This window comes from Cornus florida, unplaced genomic scaffold (assembly GCF_030987335.1).
Source record: "Cornus florida cultivar Cherokee Brave unplaced genomic scaffold, ASM3098733v1 CherokeeBrave_3.0.0_Hap2_Chr03, whole genome shotgun sequence".
NCBI lineage: Eukaryota > Viridiplantae > Streptophyta > Magnoliopsida > Cornales > Cornaceae > Cornus > Cornus florida.
The window spans coordinates 74,184,365-74,200,260 of record NW_026775573.1 but is presented as its reverse complement, the minus strand read 5'-3'; the positions used below and the strand labels follow the sequence as shown (position 1 = coordinate 74,200,260).

The 15,896-nt window shown below is 35.7% G+C and overlaps 2 protein-coding genes across 6 annotated transcripts; both read left to right on the top strand.

Annotated features, from left to right (window-relative positions):
* Positions 1-343: 343 nt before the first annotated feature.
* Positions 344-7,352, top strand: LOC132300785 (endo-1,4-beta-xylanase 5-like). Of its 4 annotated transcripts, none has more exons than XM_059798023.1 (9): positions 344-531; positions 650-684; positions 1,009-1,153; positions 2,144-2,316; positions 2,481-2,582; positions 2,906-3,052; positions 3,201-3,842; positions 4,041-4,341; positions 6,250-6,311. In XM_059798023.1, the coding sequence occupies exons 1-9, from the start codon at positions 459-461 to the stop codon at positions 6,255-6,257; spliced, it is 1,626 nt and encodes a 541-aa protein (XP_059654006.1). In that variant the 5' UTR covers positions 344-458; the 3' UTR covers positions 6,258-6,311. The 4 variants fall into 4 exon arrangements, with proteins under 4 accessions (XP_059654006.1, XP_059654004.1, XP_059654005.1 ...); XM_059798022.1 differs by lacking the exon at positions 6,250-6,311 and adding an exon at positions 7,231-7,352 and having other exon boundaries at positions 345-531; XM_059798021.1 differs by lacking the exon at positions 6,250-6,311 and having other exon boundaries at positions 4,041-6,236.
* On the top strand, positions 7,256-14,935 carry LOC132300784 (endo-1,4-beta-xylanase 5-like). Of its 2 annotated transcripts, none has more exons than XM_059798019.1 (8): positions 7,256-7,352; positions 7,457-7,491; positions 7,628-7,769; positions 8,297-8,469; positions 12,553-12,654; positions 12,863-13,009; positions 13,306-13,986; positions 14,151-14,935. In XM_059798019.1, the coding sequence occupies exons 1-8, from the start codon at positions 7,256-7,258 to the stop codon at positions 14,484-14,486; spliced, it is 1,713 nt and encodes a 570-aa protein (XP_059654002.1). In that variant the 3' UTR covers positions 14,487-14,935. The 2 variants fall into 2 exon arrangements, with proteins under 2 accessions (XP_059654002.1, XP_059654003.1); XM_059798020.1 differs by having other exon boundaries at positions 13,306-13,947; positions 14,151-14,933.
* The last annotated feature ends 961 nt before the right edge of the window (positions 14,936-15,896 follow it).

Below are 15,896 nucleotides of genomic sequence, written 5' to 3'. Positions count from 1 at the left end.
ACTGTGGATGATTTTAGAGTCTGATTGGTCCCCTAAAAGGTCATATGGGCCGGTTGACACAATTTTTCATAGTAATTTAGACTAATTCGTTTCGACCAAACAAGACTCTAGTTTAATTGGAAATGATATGATTTACAAAACTTAGCAACCTTGCTGCTGATATAAACTGTTTTTCTGCCAAATTCTTAACTATTAGAGGTTTTGCGCAGCAGCCTTTTCAACTTTTCAAAGTAAAAGAGTCCAGAGTTCAAAGTCTCCATATATGCGTATTTAAGTTTATTGACAAGATAAAGATAATAATAATAATAATAATAATAATAATAAAAAAGGAACCTTTCGATAAAAATTGTTTTTGTGTTTTTTTGTTTGGGTAAACTGTATATTTACTCATTTCACTGCCGTAACATAATGTTTGTTCTTTATTGTTTTGCAGGTTCCTAGTCTAAGCAGAAAAGAGTATGCCAGACCCTCCATTTGTGTGCCCCTTGGTTGTTATCCTCCTCATTGGCCCTTCTTTGGCTTCCCCTTATGGTTCTCTCTCTCTCTCTCCCTCCCTCCCTCCCTCTCTCTCTAATACACACAATATAAATATTAGGATTATTATTATTATTTTTTAATGGGTTTCAATTTTCGTGTTCAAAAACTGCAGAGGGGCCCCTGTACGATTCTACTGCTTACATAGAGGTGAAAATGGGTTTCAATTTTTAAAGGGTTTCAATTTTTTAATGGGTTTCAATTTTTTTTTTTTTTTTTTTTTTTTTTAACTGCAAAATTTTCTTCTTTTTTTCCCATTTTCGTTTCTCTGTTTTAACAAAGAATCATGGGTAGAACTTTTGTTATAGAATTTTGGATTACAATTAAAGTTAATTTTTAGATTAACTTATGAAGCTACACATGCATCCGTTGTTATTAGTATCTAACTTTCTCAATTGGATTTTGAGTGCTATTCAGATTAAGTATTAACAAACTTGTAGTAGATTTTGATTTCATGATTTTATTGATAAATAGTGTAAAGCACAACCCCAAGAGCCGCTTTATGATGGAGGAATCCTCAAAGATCGGGTTCCAGATTTCACACCAAAAATTGGAAGCAAAGGAGTTCCTGCTTTCCTATTGCAACATCTCACGCGAGGCACCATTTACTGCTTTTCCAGTTGAGTTCATTTTTCCAAGTTCCTATCATAACATTGATACAATTAGTCCATAATGATACATGATCAATTTATGATTAAACATGGTTTAATTCGCGTTGCCATTGATGCTACTAGTGTCTTCCAATTTGTCCAACAGAGAATATTAGAGCGTGGTCATGACTACCAGTAATGAATTGTATAAAGGATACACGATCAATTTAGGATTTTATGTAACACTGCATTTCAATGCGGTGTGACATTGACATGTTACACTGCAAAAGCAACTACGGTGCTCCTCCTGCAGTACACAATGTTATTCAATGGCTCAAAAGTGGTTTAATTCGCGTTGCCATTGATGCTACTTGCATCTTCCACTTTGCATTGCAACAGAGAGCGCGGTCATGACTACCAGTAATGGTGTAATGATACTGCATTTGAAAGCGGTGTGTGCAAAAGAAACTATGGTGCCCTTAGCCTAAGCTTGTTTGATTGTAGTCATATGATCCAACATTGCTCTTCCTGCACATTATGTACACTGTCTTAATATTTGTAGTGCCTGTTTAATCTTGCTCCTATGCCTCTTCATTCTTATTTCATAATCTGTACTTGTTGATCAGCCTGGTTGCATGATTTTGTCCACTCAAATCCATTTTATTTCATAATCTTTGCACCTTGGAAAATTTTGTGACATTGTTTCAAATAAATGGTAGTTTTAAAGTAGACTAAGATTGAATAGCCAAACAAATTGTTATGATCCTCAATTTTTAATTTTATCGTGGCAAGAAATCCGCACACTCACTTTGTCCATGTGTGGGGACTCAACTCTCGACCTTCTACTTTGAAAGGTGAGGAAGTCCCATGAAGCTACAAACTTTGGTAATTGTTATGGACTTGAGGTACGTGCTACTTCAAGGGCTAATTATTTAGATAGCTTCCTGGTGGTGGTGTGGACATTAACTCTCAGGAGGCACAAGTTATTTATAGTGTGTGTCATCTTTGGACTTCAACAGGTTGGGTCAAGATATCTGGTACCGAGTCATCTCTTGTAAGAGCCAGCCTGACAACAGAGAATACAACAGAAAAATGTATTGGGACGGTTGTGGCCAGGCGCAGTTGCTGGTCATTCCTCAAGGGTGGATTTGTATTAGATTCATCATCAAATATATCCTTACTATACTTTCAGGTAAATTAAATGTTTTCACCATATTGTCCCAATGAATTTAACTTCACAAATATTGGCTTATTTCATGTGGAGGTTCAAAGGAGAACTAGAGGGTTGATGACAAATTATACAAATATTCTAGAAGGCCAAACTTTAGTTTGATCTATTCTTTCTTTCTGTTGCAGAATTCAGATGGCAGAGGCATCAATATAGAAATTGCAGGGGCTTCTTTGCAGCCATTTACTGAGCAACAGTGGAGAATGCATCAGCAGTACAGAATAAACTCTGTAAATGCTGCAACCTTTCACATTTTTATGCTTCAGTTGATTGCCATAAAGTAGGCAGCCAATGAAAATAATATTTAAGTCTATATAACATCCTTTCCAAAATTTTAAAATGTTATGAGATTCTATTTTTCTTGTTTTTTTTTTTTTTTTTTTTTTTTTTTTTTTTTTTTTTTTTTCTCTCTCGTTTCTTCACAACACAATAAAGAACTATTATTACTCGTCTTTATTTGAAATGGCTTGAATCCATCCTCCGCTGTAAAAGCACGCCCTTTGTAAGCACAAAAGGGGCTACATTTATGAACAAAACCAAGAATCTTTTCCAGGAAAGGAAGCGTGCTGTGACAATCCATGTGTCTGATGATCATGGACATAGGTTGAAAGGAGCAGCAATTAGAGCAGAGCAAGTGTCTAAAGACTTCTCATTTGGATCTGCCATAACCAACACTATTATTGGAAATAAGCCTTATCAGGTAACTGCAGTGAATTAAAGAGACTCTACCCAGTAAAACAGGCCTTAACCAGCTAATGCTAATAGAATATTGTAATGGTTTTGAAACCATTTTTATGTGCCCCATTTACATTGAAAGCTAAAACAATAAATTTCTTGAATTGTTTCAGAACTGGTTTGTTAAGAGATTCAACGCAGCAGTTTTCGAGAATGAACTCAAGTGGTTCATTACAGAACCTAAACCAGGGCAGATCGACTACACTTTAGCAGACCAGATGTTGGAATTTGTTCGAGCAAACCAAATTATGGCAAGAGGCCACACTATCTTCTGGGAAGACCCTAAGTTTATGCCAGCATGGGTTCGTAACCTTACAGGTTCTGAGCTACAAACAGCTGTCAACTCCCGTATACAAAGTTTAATGAGCAAATATAGCGAAGAATTCATACACTGGGATATTAGCAATGAAAATCTTCACTGGGATTTCTACGAGCAAAGGCTTGGCCATAATGCCACCTTGCATTTCTTCGAGACAGTACACCAATCAGATCCATTGGCAACTCTGTTTATGAACGATTTCAATGTTGTGGAGAATTGTGCTGACATAAACTCAACTGTGGACACCTACATTTCGCGGATGAGAGAACTCAAACGGGGTGGAGTGTCAATGGGTGGAATAGGTATAGAGGGTCACTTCGGAGTGCCTAACCGTCCTCTAATGAGAGCCGTTCTAGACAAGTTGGCTACGCTAAGGCTTCCGATTTGGTTTACAGAGACTGATGTCAGCAGAATGGTTCCCAAGCAGGAAGTACGGGTGAGCAAGTATATTGTCACTTATGTTCCCAGTTTCACAGTAGATAAATTGAATTTGGTAACTCTGATGTTGTCTTTTATTTTAATGTACCAAAATTCAAACTTAAGTATAGAGGAATGTCTAAAAGGCCACACTTTTATAGAACTCAATAAGAGCTTCTTTTACTGTGGTGAAATATAATTTTATTTGCTTCTCCAGGCTGTTTACCTAGAAGAAGTTCTGAGAGAGAGCTTCTCACATCCCTCTGTAAATGGGATAATACTTTGGACTGCCCAACATCCATTTGGTTGTTACCGGATGTGCCTTACTGACAATAAATTCCGTAATCTCCCTGCCGGTGATGTGGTTGACAAGCTTTTAAAAGAATGGCAAACTGGGGTTTTGGAAGGTTATACAAATGAACATGGCTCATACAGCTTCTCTGGATTCTTAGGTGAATACAAGGTGACTGTTGATTATGGAAACAGAATTGCAAATTCAACGTTCTCACTTTCTCGAGGTGATGAAGCTAGACATTTTAACATTCAACTGTAGCAGTTACAATTGTGGCCTATAAATGGCATAACCAAATCATATTTTGAACTAGTACATCACTAACAGTATGGAGATGTTCCTGTATCTTTATAAATGCTATGCAATATTATTTTTGAGGAAGTTCGGTTATGGAATATAAGTTGATTCTGTTGAAGTTTTTGATCTTCTGTGAACTTCTCTTCTCTATGTAGATTCTCCATGCAATATATATGGAATCAAAAGTTTCCTCAGGCAGTAAAATAAGTCATGTTTTTTAAAATTAAAATGTCTCCACTTTGGAAATAGTACACTACCAAATTAATTTCTTATGGCCTATTCAAGTGACATTCTGAAAGAACGAACAAAGGTGATCATAGAACAATAGTTAATAGGCCTTAATATATATTGGAAGCTGATGTCTTAATTTCTCCTGATTGTTGTGTCTAATCTTCAGGTATATATTGTCCTGAATTCAAACTGCTGCTTCAAACAATACTTTTATATGTGCATAAGTTTTGAAGATGGTAAGCCATGTTACCTAGGATATCTTTGAGCATGTCACCTTAGATCTGGCATATGAAAACATCCAGGCCAAGATGGGGATATATATATTAACCATTGAAATGCAGTTGAAGTTTTAAAAGAGATATTTAGAGGATGGTGAGATGTGAGGTCTACGGAATCAAGCATTCCTTAAGATCAAATCAAATGCATTAACAAATTTTGAACCAAAGTCTGAGAGGGGAAGGTATGCCTACCTAGTTTGAATGCTGCCACTGAGTAGTAAAAGTTCATCTGAGCTTGGTTCCAGTCGTGTGGCACAGCTCCAAGTTTTAAATTCTTGTAGAACAAAATTCTTCTGCTTCAATCTCTCTTTTTTTTTAATTTTTTTTAATGATAAATCAATTTCCTTGCCTTTCAGATGTGTTTCTCTTGAACTATTATAGTTAGCTTTCTTGGAAACTCCAACCTTTACTCCTTTAATTGTTCTGTCTTTAGTATTTTGGAGTGCCTTCTAAGGAAGGTACTAAGTTCCCAGTTATACCATAGAAACCTGTCCTCTCTGTCTGATTATTGCATTGCGATTGTGTACCAAATTGGTAATTTAATGAACCATCTGATCATTCATAACATAGGCTGTCCTTAGTCCAAGAGTTCACACTATAGTGATCCTCAATATGCAAAAATGAAAAATAATAATAATAATAATAAAGAATAAGGTAAATTGCACCCTCTTCTAAGGTTTGCTTAATTTACAGATACCCTTTAGTTTTAACAAAATTACACAGATCACCATTCAAAGTAGAGTTCCTTTAGACAGTATAGAGAGATCTGTTAACTCTCTACCCTAACAGAAGGGGAGAATGTATTTAGAACTAAAACATGGGGGAAGTTTCAGAAATCTGCCGGCTCCAACATTTCATATTTTGAACCACATCACTTGTAGATACTGTTCTTTTAGGCATGCTATGCAATATAAGATTAATGGAGAACTTCTAAGAATTTCTCCATTAAAAGTGTATCCCATCCATAGAATTTCCAAGCAATAAATGACAGGTTCCCTGTGGCGAGTAGATAAGACATGCTGTGATAGATTAAAGTCTTCACTTCAATAGATTTTGGGTTACATAGGAGCTACCAAGGTAACATTTCTGGTAGTTTAATTCCATGGTTTTTCTTTTTCTTTTGCTAAATACTTCTAATACAGCTAGTGTGTAGAAAAGTACGGGAATTGACGTACAACAGCTTAAATTCTAAAGTATAATGTATTTAGAATTGAGAAGCTTGACCATGCGCATGCATAATTAATTACTTGATAACTTGTTAGGCAATAGTATGAATTTGATCACTAATCTATGTCTAATTGTGTTCTTTATGTTCTTTTTCAATTTAGAAAGTTAACTTATTACCATTGAAATGAAATATGATCGCATGGAAATTAATGCTCAAGAAATCAAGTCAGGAGGGCTTTCAATGAAGTCTGGAAAATGAGTAGCTAGCAAAATTAAGGGTGGAGGCCTTTCAAAGCATGTGATTCTTCTTTAGTTAGACTACGTTGGCTGTTTGAAATTTGAATAGCTTTGCATTTGGAAGGTGAAGTTCAACCCAATGTAAATTGTGAGAAGTAGGCAATTTTTGTTGGAATTTGACAAGTTTGTAAAACATCTTTATTGCATAAGTTTTATACTGAGCTTATTTAGTTTTTATGTTAGTTGCCTATTTATTTTGATGTTATTGGGTCAATTTATGTTAGCCTATTTATTTTGGCTATTTATGTGATTCATTGGGTCAATTTAATTTGGCGGTTTCAAGCCTTAGGCATTACCTATATAAGCCGAGTTTTCGAGTAGAATTTTAGATTTGTCTTTTGTTTTGTTTCTTCACTTTTTATTTTCTTTATTCTCACCCATTTACATATTTTATGGGCGACAAGACAAGGACATTTGGCTAAGAGCTTAGTGTCTGTGTTGTCCATCCCTGTGTGCACGTAGGGAAGGCCAGAAGGCTACAAAGACTTTAGGACAGGTTGCTTGCTGAGGCGCCTCTTCATATCAGACCAAAATTTTCTTTACGCTATTTCCATTATATATTTATTTGTTTTTATTAATGTAATTATGTTTATTATTTATTCACTCTACAAGTTTGAAATAATGGTAACCTTATAATATTTGGTGTAATTTTTTACTTTCATTTCATCTCAATGTGTAAAATTTATTTTATTTATTCGAAGTCAAATGAATCATTTGACTATTAATTTGGTTAAATGTGGAGAACTTGTGGCTTGGAGTTCTCTTAAGAGTAGTTCTATAATAGAGGTAAATAATTAATCATTTTATTCACAAAACGTAATTCTTATTTATTTACATTTTTGCAGCATCCTAGTGTAAACAGAAAAGAGTATGCCAGACCCTCAATTTTTTTGCCTCTTGGTTCTTGTTCTCCTTATTGGCTCTTCCATGGCTTCACCTTATGGTTCTCCCATGGCTTCACCTTATGGTTCTCTCTCTCTCTCTCTCTCTCTCTCTCTCTCTCTCATACAACAATGTAAATATTATGAAATTTTGTTAATGTGTTTCAATTTTTGTGTTCTCAAACTGCAGAGGGGCCATTGTACGATTCTACTGCTTACACAGAGGTGAAAAAGATGCATTTTTAACTTGTTATCAGAGTTTCATCTGATATATATATATATAGATTGGAAAATCAAGCAATTCAACTCATATTTATGTCATAGCAATTCAACTAGCTTCATGATTTTTATTGGTAAACAGTGTAAAGAACATCCGGAAAAGCCACTTTATGATGGAGGGATCCTCAAAGATTACGTTCCAGATTTTACACCAAATATTGGAAACAATGGAACAGGAATTCCATTGCAACATCTCACCCAAGGCACCATTTACTGCTTTTCCAGTTGAGTTCATTTTTCCAAGTTCCTCTCATAACATTGATAGAATTAGTCCATGGTTTAATTCAAAAATGGCTTAAACATGGTTTAATTCGTGTTGCCATTGATGCTACTAGTGTGTCTTCAAATTTGTCCAACAGAGATTAGACCGTGATCATCACTACCAGTAATACAATTGTATAATTATACATGATCAATTTTAGGATTTTATGTAACACTGCATTTGAATGCGGTATGACATTGACTTGTTACACTGCAAAAGCAACTAAGGTGCCCTTATCCTAAACTTGTTTGATTGTAGTCATATTGCTTCTCCTGCACATACCTACATAATGTTATTCTTGTAGTGACAGTTTACATGTACCAATCTTTGTAGAATATTGGCCGTCTTTGATATTATCAGAATGGATCCCCTTTTAACACAGTTCTCATTCAATGTAAACCCTATGCATCTGCTTTTTCCTGCTTAAGCCGATAGCTATCAGGAGGCATCATAAGTTATTTACAGTGTTTCATCTTTGGACTTTAACAGCTTGGGTCAAGATAAATGGTGCCGATTCAGCTCTTGTAGGAGCCAGCCTGATGACAGAGAATACAACACTAGAATGTATAGGGAACGTTGTGGCTAGGCGTGGTTGCTGGTCATTCCTGAAGGGTGGATTTATATTAGATTCATCATCAAATATATCCTTCCTAAAATTTCAGGTAAATATGTTTTCACCACTTTTTTCCCTCCTAAATTCAATTTTATTAGTCATCACAGGAAACAAACAAGAGGGAGAATCCTCACATTACAGTACAATACAAAATAATAATAATAATAATAATAATAAGGAATAAAAACGAAAACCCATTTCCGGAATCCAAACACAAGGAATAAAAACGAAAGACTTGAATACTAGACACCAAGAACTCAACAAAGCAGCTGCAGGTAAACCTTGAGGTCACTATAATATCCCAACACACTGTTTCTCCCAAGTCCCAATAACACCCCATCAGAACACAAGATCCAGAAATCAGGAACACAAACTTAGTGTCAGCTACAGACAACACTAATCCATATAACAGTAGAGGATTAATCTTCCACGTAATTGTAGATATCATTCAGATTAATTTTCAATAGATTCAATGCCTCAAAAATGACCGATTTAATTAGCAAGTTGAACAGCACTTAGACCTGAACCAGAGTGAAGAATTTGATTCCTATTCCACCAGATTCTCCAAATAGAAGCTGTAAAGATTACTCTCATCAATTTAATATTCTTGGCCTTTCTTTAATTTAGAGATAAAACATTGCACTAACTGATCAGAAGAGTCCACAGTTCTCCATTGCCAATGATATAGATCAGCTAGCCACAGCCATATCTTCACAAATGAACATTTAAAAAACTAGTGATCAGTATCATCCCAGTCCTGCAGACAATTATGACATATTGAAACTACAGTAATGCCTCTTTTCTGAAGGTTAACCAGTGAAGGAATTTTATCTTGTAAAATCAAAGAACCCAAGAAGCTTGCAGCAGGTCTACCCCCATTACAAACAAGCTTTGCCCAACTTTTTTTTTTGGAAGAATGAGATCTGCAGCAGTTCCAGAACAGTTTAAAACTTGGAGAACCCTTCTTTAATCTGATTACATGATGAATAGGCAAAGCAGAGATTTTGTCCCAGATATTGTTAGCTTCTGGCAACAGATAAGTAGGCTTCACTCAACTCCCATTTTGAATAATATGATTCAGAGAACAATATTTAGGAAAATCAAATTGCCTAACCACATTAAAGCCAAAAGACTGAATTAAAGAAGTACCTTGACACCAAGGATCTAGAAAGATCTTCAAGGAGATCCTATTACCAATCCTAAACTCAGAATTGGCCACCATGATTTCTCTGACATCAATCGGATTCTTCCAGAATGCAGAATGATGATTCTCTGGTTTACAAATCCAAGTAGACTGAGATTGGATATAAACAGCTTTGAGCCAAGTAATCCACATGTTATTTTTATTCTGAACCAGATCCCAAAACAACTTGCATTTAGATGCTCTATCAATATCCAGGATCTTTCTTATCCCAAACCATCCCTCAATTAAATGCAGCACACTAGTGATATAAAAATGAAGAAGCCGCAGTCCTGATTAATTCAACCCTACCAGCGAGGAAAAAATTCAAGGAATTCCAGCTGCTAAGCTTTGCAGAGATTTTGTCAATCAAACGCTTAAAATCCTTATTCTTCAAAATCCTTATTCTTCACACCTTTGTCAAGCATAGAAGACCTAAGTAAGAGAACGGAAGTTTTCCAGATTTCATATTTAATATTCTCAAAACACCTCTCTTCCTTTTCACTGTATTTGAAAAAATTATTTGGCTCTTCTACAGATTAACGCATAAACCAGAATTCTGTTTAAACACTTGCAGCACATTGAGAATGTTTCTAGCAGTACTATAATTATCCTTTTCTTTATCAAAACCAAATCATCTGCATAGAAACAATGAGAGAAATCCAAACCCTTCTATTTAACTGCTGAACACAACTGAATTTCTGTTTTCACGGACTGCCTTATGAACCAGATTAGAAAAATATTATGTAATAAGAGTAAACAATAAAGGCGAGAGGGGGCAACCTTGTCTCAAACCTCTCTTTGGTTGGAAGTAGCCAGCAGGGGAACCATTTATGATGACAGAAAACCAGGGAGAGGACAAACACTCTTTCCCCCACCCTATCCATTTGTTACCAAAACCCATGCTCTGAAGTGGGTTGAATAAAAATTGCCAAGACATAGAGTCATAAGCTGTATGCAAGTCGGTCTTTAAAGCCATTGGGGGATGGGATGTTACAGAATTGAAGCCTCTAACTATTTCATTCACCATGATTATATTATCATGCAGTCTTCTACCTTTTATAAAGGCTTTTTGTTCACCCCCAACCAGATTATGTAGATAGACACCAAGTGTGTTAGCCATGATCTTATTAATTATTTTATACACTGTAGAACACAAAGATATAAGCCTGAAATCTGATGTTTTCCTGCATTTATCTTTTTTTTGGAATCAAGCAAATGAAAGAGGAATTAATACTTTTATCAACCTGGGATGACAGAAGAAAAATTGAACTGCAGAGATCACTTCCTTTCCCACTATATCCCAAAAGTGTTGGAAGAATCAAGGAGGGAAACCATCTGGGCCAGGGCTTTTATCGGGGCTTAGGTGATCCGCAACTCCCTTAATCTCCTCTTCTTCTTTGTTGTTTTCCTAGTCACACTCCCCCCTCCAAGAAATTGTTTGCACTTAAGAGGAGTCGAACCTTAGACCTGATGCTTCCGAGGCACCACGACTAAGTGAATTACCCACTTGAGCCAACCCTTGGGGTTAACCTTAATCTCCTCTTCCATAGTGATAGGTTCCAAAAGCTGAGCTTCTTCTTGGGATAAGCAACCTCTAGGAAGAATATCAATATCTGAGGTATTTGACTGATCATGATAGCTGAACAGGTCTTGATAAAAAGCAACAAAACAGTCACTAATTTTATCCATATCATTAATCCAGTTCCCTGACTCATCTTGAGTGATAGATATAGTATTATAAGCTCTTTGTTGGGCAATTTTCTGATAAATTTTTTTTGAGCATCTATCATTTTCTGGAAGCCATGTAACTCTAGCTTTTTGAGCAGTTAGAACTTCTTCATTACTCAATGCACATTCTAATCTTGCTCTAGCTCCATTTTCGGCCACAAACAACTCAGCTTCATTTGGGGCAGATTGGGGAGCCATTTGAACAGTTTCAAACTAATCTCTATCTTTAATATTTGGATATTAACATGTCTAAACACTTTGGTATTCCATTCTTTAACCTTTGCTTTGACACTCTGCAGCTTCTTGGTTAGAATGTACATAGGATTACCATTGATTTGAATATCCCAAGTTTCCTTTACAATCTGCTTTATTCCCTCTTATAAACACCAAACCTTTAGATACTTGAAGGTTTGGTTTTAAATGCAATTTTATCACAAGACTGCAGCACCATTGCATCATGGTCTGAAATACCTGCAGATGTCGATAAAACCTTGGAGTTTGGAAAATTGAGCATAGATCTTTTTACCCGTAGCCTGTCTATTACACCAGGTCCAGTCCCCATTTATCATCGGGTGATTCATTAACTCAATTGCGTGCAGATAAACTATTGTTGAATTCATCTATAATGCCTTTAGGAACTGACACTCCTCCTTTATTCTCTTTTTGATATCTGATGACATTCCAATCTCCTATAACAGCCCATGGGGTCATTGACCAAAGTATGACAATATCTCAAACCTCCCATAATTTCCTTCTCTGAACCATTTGATTGGCCGCATAAACTGGGGATATGAAAAACCAGTTCCTGCCTCAACATGATAAACTTTCAAAGGCATCCACTGATCTCCTTCATGAAGAACTTAAACCTTGTAAAATTTTGAATTCCAACCAACTATAATTCGGCCCAAAGGATGACTTTGCAAATTAATAGACCATGTCCAATTATTTTATTATTTTTTTAATAACACTCCTTTCTTGCAGGTTTAACCATGGTTTCCAATAAGTAAACCAAATTGAGTGAATTTTTACTGATCCAATTTTTAACTTCTTTCTGCACAGAGGACCTATTCAGGCCCCAAACATATTGCTCCAATGAATTAAGTTTACCAACATTGGCTTAGTACCTGTGTAGAATCAAAGAAGAATTAGAGGGTTGGCAACAGATATTAATATTCTACAAGGCCAAGTTTTAGTTTTATCTTTTCTTTATTTCCATTGCAGAATTCAGATGACACAGACATTGGTATAGAAATTGCAGGGGCTTCTTTACAGCAATTTACTGAGCAGCAGTGGGGAATGAATCAGCAGTACATAATAAACACTGTAAATGCTACAAACATTCATATTTTTTATGCTTTAGTTGATTGCCATAAAGAAGGCTGTCAATGAAAGGAATATATAAGTCTATATAACATCCTATTTAGTTTTTTAAAATCTTATGAGATTCTAATTTTCTTGTCTTTTCCAATTAAAAAAAGGGACTACATTTATGAATAAAATCAAGCAATACCAAAATTTTCTTGTTTTACAGGAAAGGAAGCGTGCTGTGACAATCCATGTGTCTGATGAACTTGGAGATAGGTTGAAAGGAGCAGTAGTTAGAGTAGAGCAAGTGTCTAAAGACTTCCCATTTGGATCTGCCATAGCCGGGACTATCATTGGCAATAAGCCTTATCAGGTAACTGCAATGGATTAGCTACATCTCAATTCTCAGCTATCTATAACTAATGTTTAATATATATATATATTAGATTAATCATTTAGGAAGATTCAGAATCAAAGCATTATATTTCAACAAAGGGAAAGAGATTCTGACTCGGAAAGCAGTCCTTAACTAAGCTATTACTTAATTAAAAATAATTATGGTCCTTTCATGAAGCTCATCCATTCTAATATTTTCGGAGCCATTTTTATGTACCCCATGATCATATTTACATTGAAAGCTAAAACAATAAAATCCTTGAATTGTTTCAGAACTGGTTTGTCGAGAGATTCAATGCAGCAGTTTTCGAGAATGAACTCAAGTGGTACACTACAGAACCTAAACAGGGACAGATCAACTACACTTTAGCAGACCAGATGTTGGAATTTCTCCGAGCAAACAAAATTATTGCCAGAGGACACAATATCTTCTGGGAGGACCCTCAGTTAATTCCTGCATGGGTTGTTAAACTAACAAGGTCTGAGCTGCAATCAGCCGTTGACTCCCGTATAGAAAGTTTAATGAGCAAATATAGAGAAGAATTCATACACTGGGATGTTAGCAATGAAAATCTTCATTTTGATTTCTTTGAGCAAAAGCTTGGTCCTAATGCCTCCTTGCATTTCTTTGAGACAGCACGCCAATCAGATCCATTGGCAACGCTGTTTCTGAACGAATTTAATGTTGTGGAGACTTGTAGTGACAATAAAACCAGTGTGGACGGCTACATTTCGTGGATAAGAGAACTCGAACGAGCTGGAGTGTCAATGGATGGAATCGGTCTAGAGGGTCACTTCGGAGTGCCTAACCGTCCTCTAATGAGAGCCGTTCTAGACAAGTTGGCTACGCTAAGGCTTCCTATTTGGCTTACAGAGATTGATATCAGCAAAATAGTTCCCAAGCAGGAAGTGCGGGTGAGCAAGTATATTGTCACTTGTGTTCCCAGTTTCACGGTAGATAAATTGAATTTGGTAACTCTAATTTTTTATTTTATTTTAATATACCAAAATTCAAACTTATGTATAGAGGAATGTCTTTAAGGCCACACTTTTATAGAAATAAAAAAAGGTGCTTCTTTTACTGCGGTGGAATATCATTTTATTTGTTTCCTTTACAGGCTGTTTATCTAGAAGAAGTTCTGAGAGAGAGCTTCTCACATCCCTCTGTAAATGGGATAATGCTATGGACTGCCATACATCCAAATGGTTGTTACCGGATGTGCCTTACTGACAATGAATTCCGTAATCTCCCTGCTGGTGATGTGGTTGATAAGCTTTTGAAAGAATGGCAAACAGGGGTTTTGGAAGGCCATACAGATGAACATGGCGCATATAGCTTCTCTGGATTCTTAGGTGAATACAAGGTGACTGTTGATTATGGAAACAGAACTGCAAATTCAACGTTCTCACTTTGTCGAGCTGATGAAACTAGACATTTTAACATTCAACTGTAGCTGTTACAATTGTGGTCTATATATGGCATAACCAAAGCATGTTTTGAACTAGTACATCACTTACAGGATGGAGAGGATCCTGTATCTTTTGCACATGCTAAGCAATATAATTTTTGGGGAAGCTCGGTTATGGAATATGTAATGTCTCGAATTATTTTTGCATTTTTTTGAATTTTTATTTATTTATTTTTTTACGCCTCGTTTTGCATGCCATGCGGGTCCTGAGGGCATTTTGGTTATTTTCTTAAGCCGATAACTTTATAGGTATATTTTTATCTAATTTAAGTCAATTAGAAGTGACGGAATTATTTAAGAAATTTCTTCGGAAGTCGGGGCGATTTTTGGGTTCGAGAATCTCTCGATTTTGTCATTTTGAGTGAGGGGCATTATAGTCTTTTTACACAAACACAAATATATATCTACACTGAGATAGATATTTTTGGGGATCTAGTTGGCAATGCAATGAAAGGGGAAGAGCACAAAAGTAATTTTGCATAAAGTGGCAACCACCCACAAGGTGACATGTGGCTTCATTTGGACCATAAAGAAAAGTCAATGAACAACACATCTCTTCCTTCTTCCCATCTCTCCGCAGAATTCCCTCTCTTTCTGTCTCTACACTATCATCCTCTCTCTCTAATTCTATACATCTATATATATATATATATATGATGTTCCATACTTGTGAATGCAAAAAGTGTATGTCTCTAGATATATGTGTGTGTATTAATTGTGATTCAATTGAATGAAAATTGATCTCATTTGATATGTTGTGTTATTCATTAAAATTGGTTAGACAATCTATACTTATTTGCCATCCATATTTAGTTTCAATTAATATCACATACACACAAGTTACAACTTAAATTTTTCCATTAATGTACAATTGCTAGTGTTTGATGAAGTGAAGCTTAGTGGTGATCTAAGCCCCAGGACCTCTCTCTTATATCTTTTTCCTATTTTCTAGATTGTTTTTTACTCGCATTGTTTTTTTATTTTATTTTATTTTATTTTATTTTATATCCTAAATGGAGGAAATTTTTTTCTAAATATAACCAACAAATATAAGAGACACATGTGACATACCCCACATGTGACACAGCCCAATCAAGGCATATCAAGACATAAAACAAAACATCTTTAGGCAAACTTCTAGAAGAAAAACTAATGAAGAGTTGAAATAACATCTTGGAGGCATACCCCCAAGATGTCCATTACTTCCCACAAAATACTCTTAGCCATTTCAACTGGAGAAACAAAAGTTCCATTATACATTCTGTCATTCCTTTCTTTCCAAAGAGAATACAATGTGGCAGTGAACAACATCCTATAAAGCTTTGTTCTCTGAGATTTAATCTTAAACTGCACTATAAAATCCAAAGCCATATCTCGGATTGAAGTTTATGACTT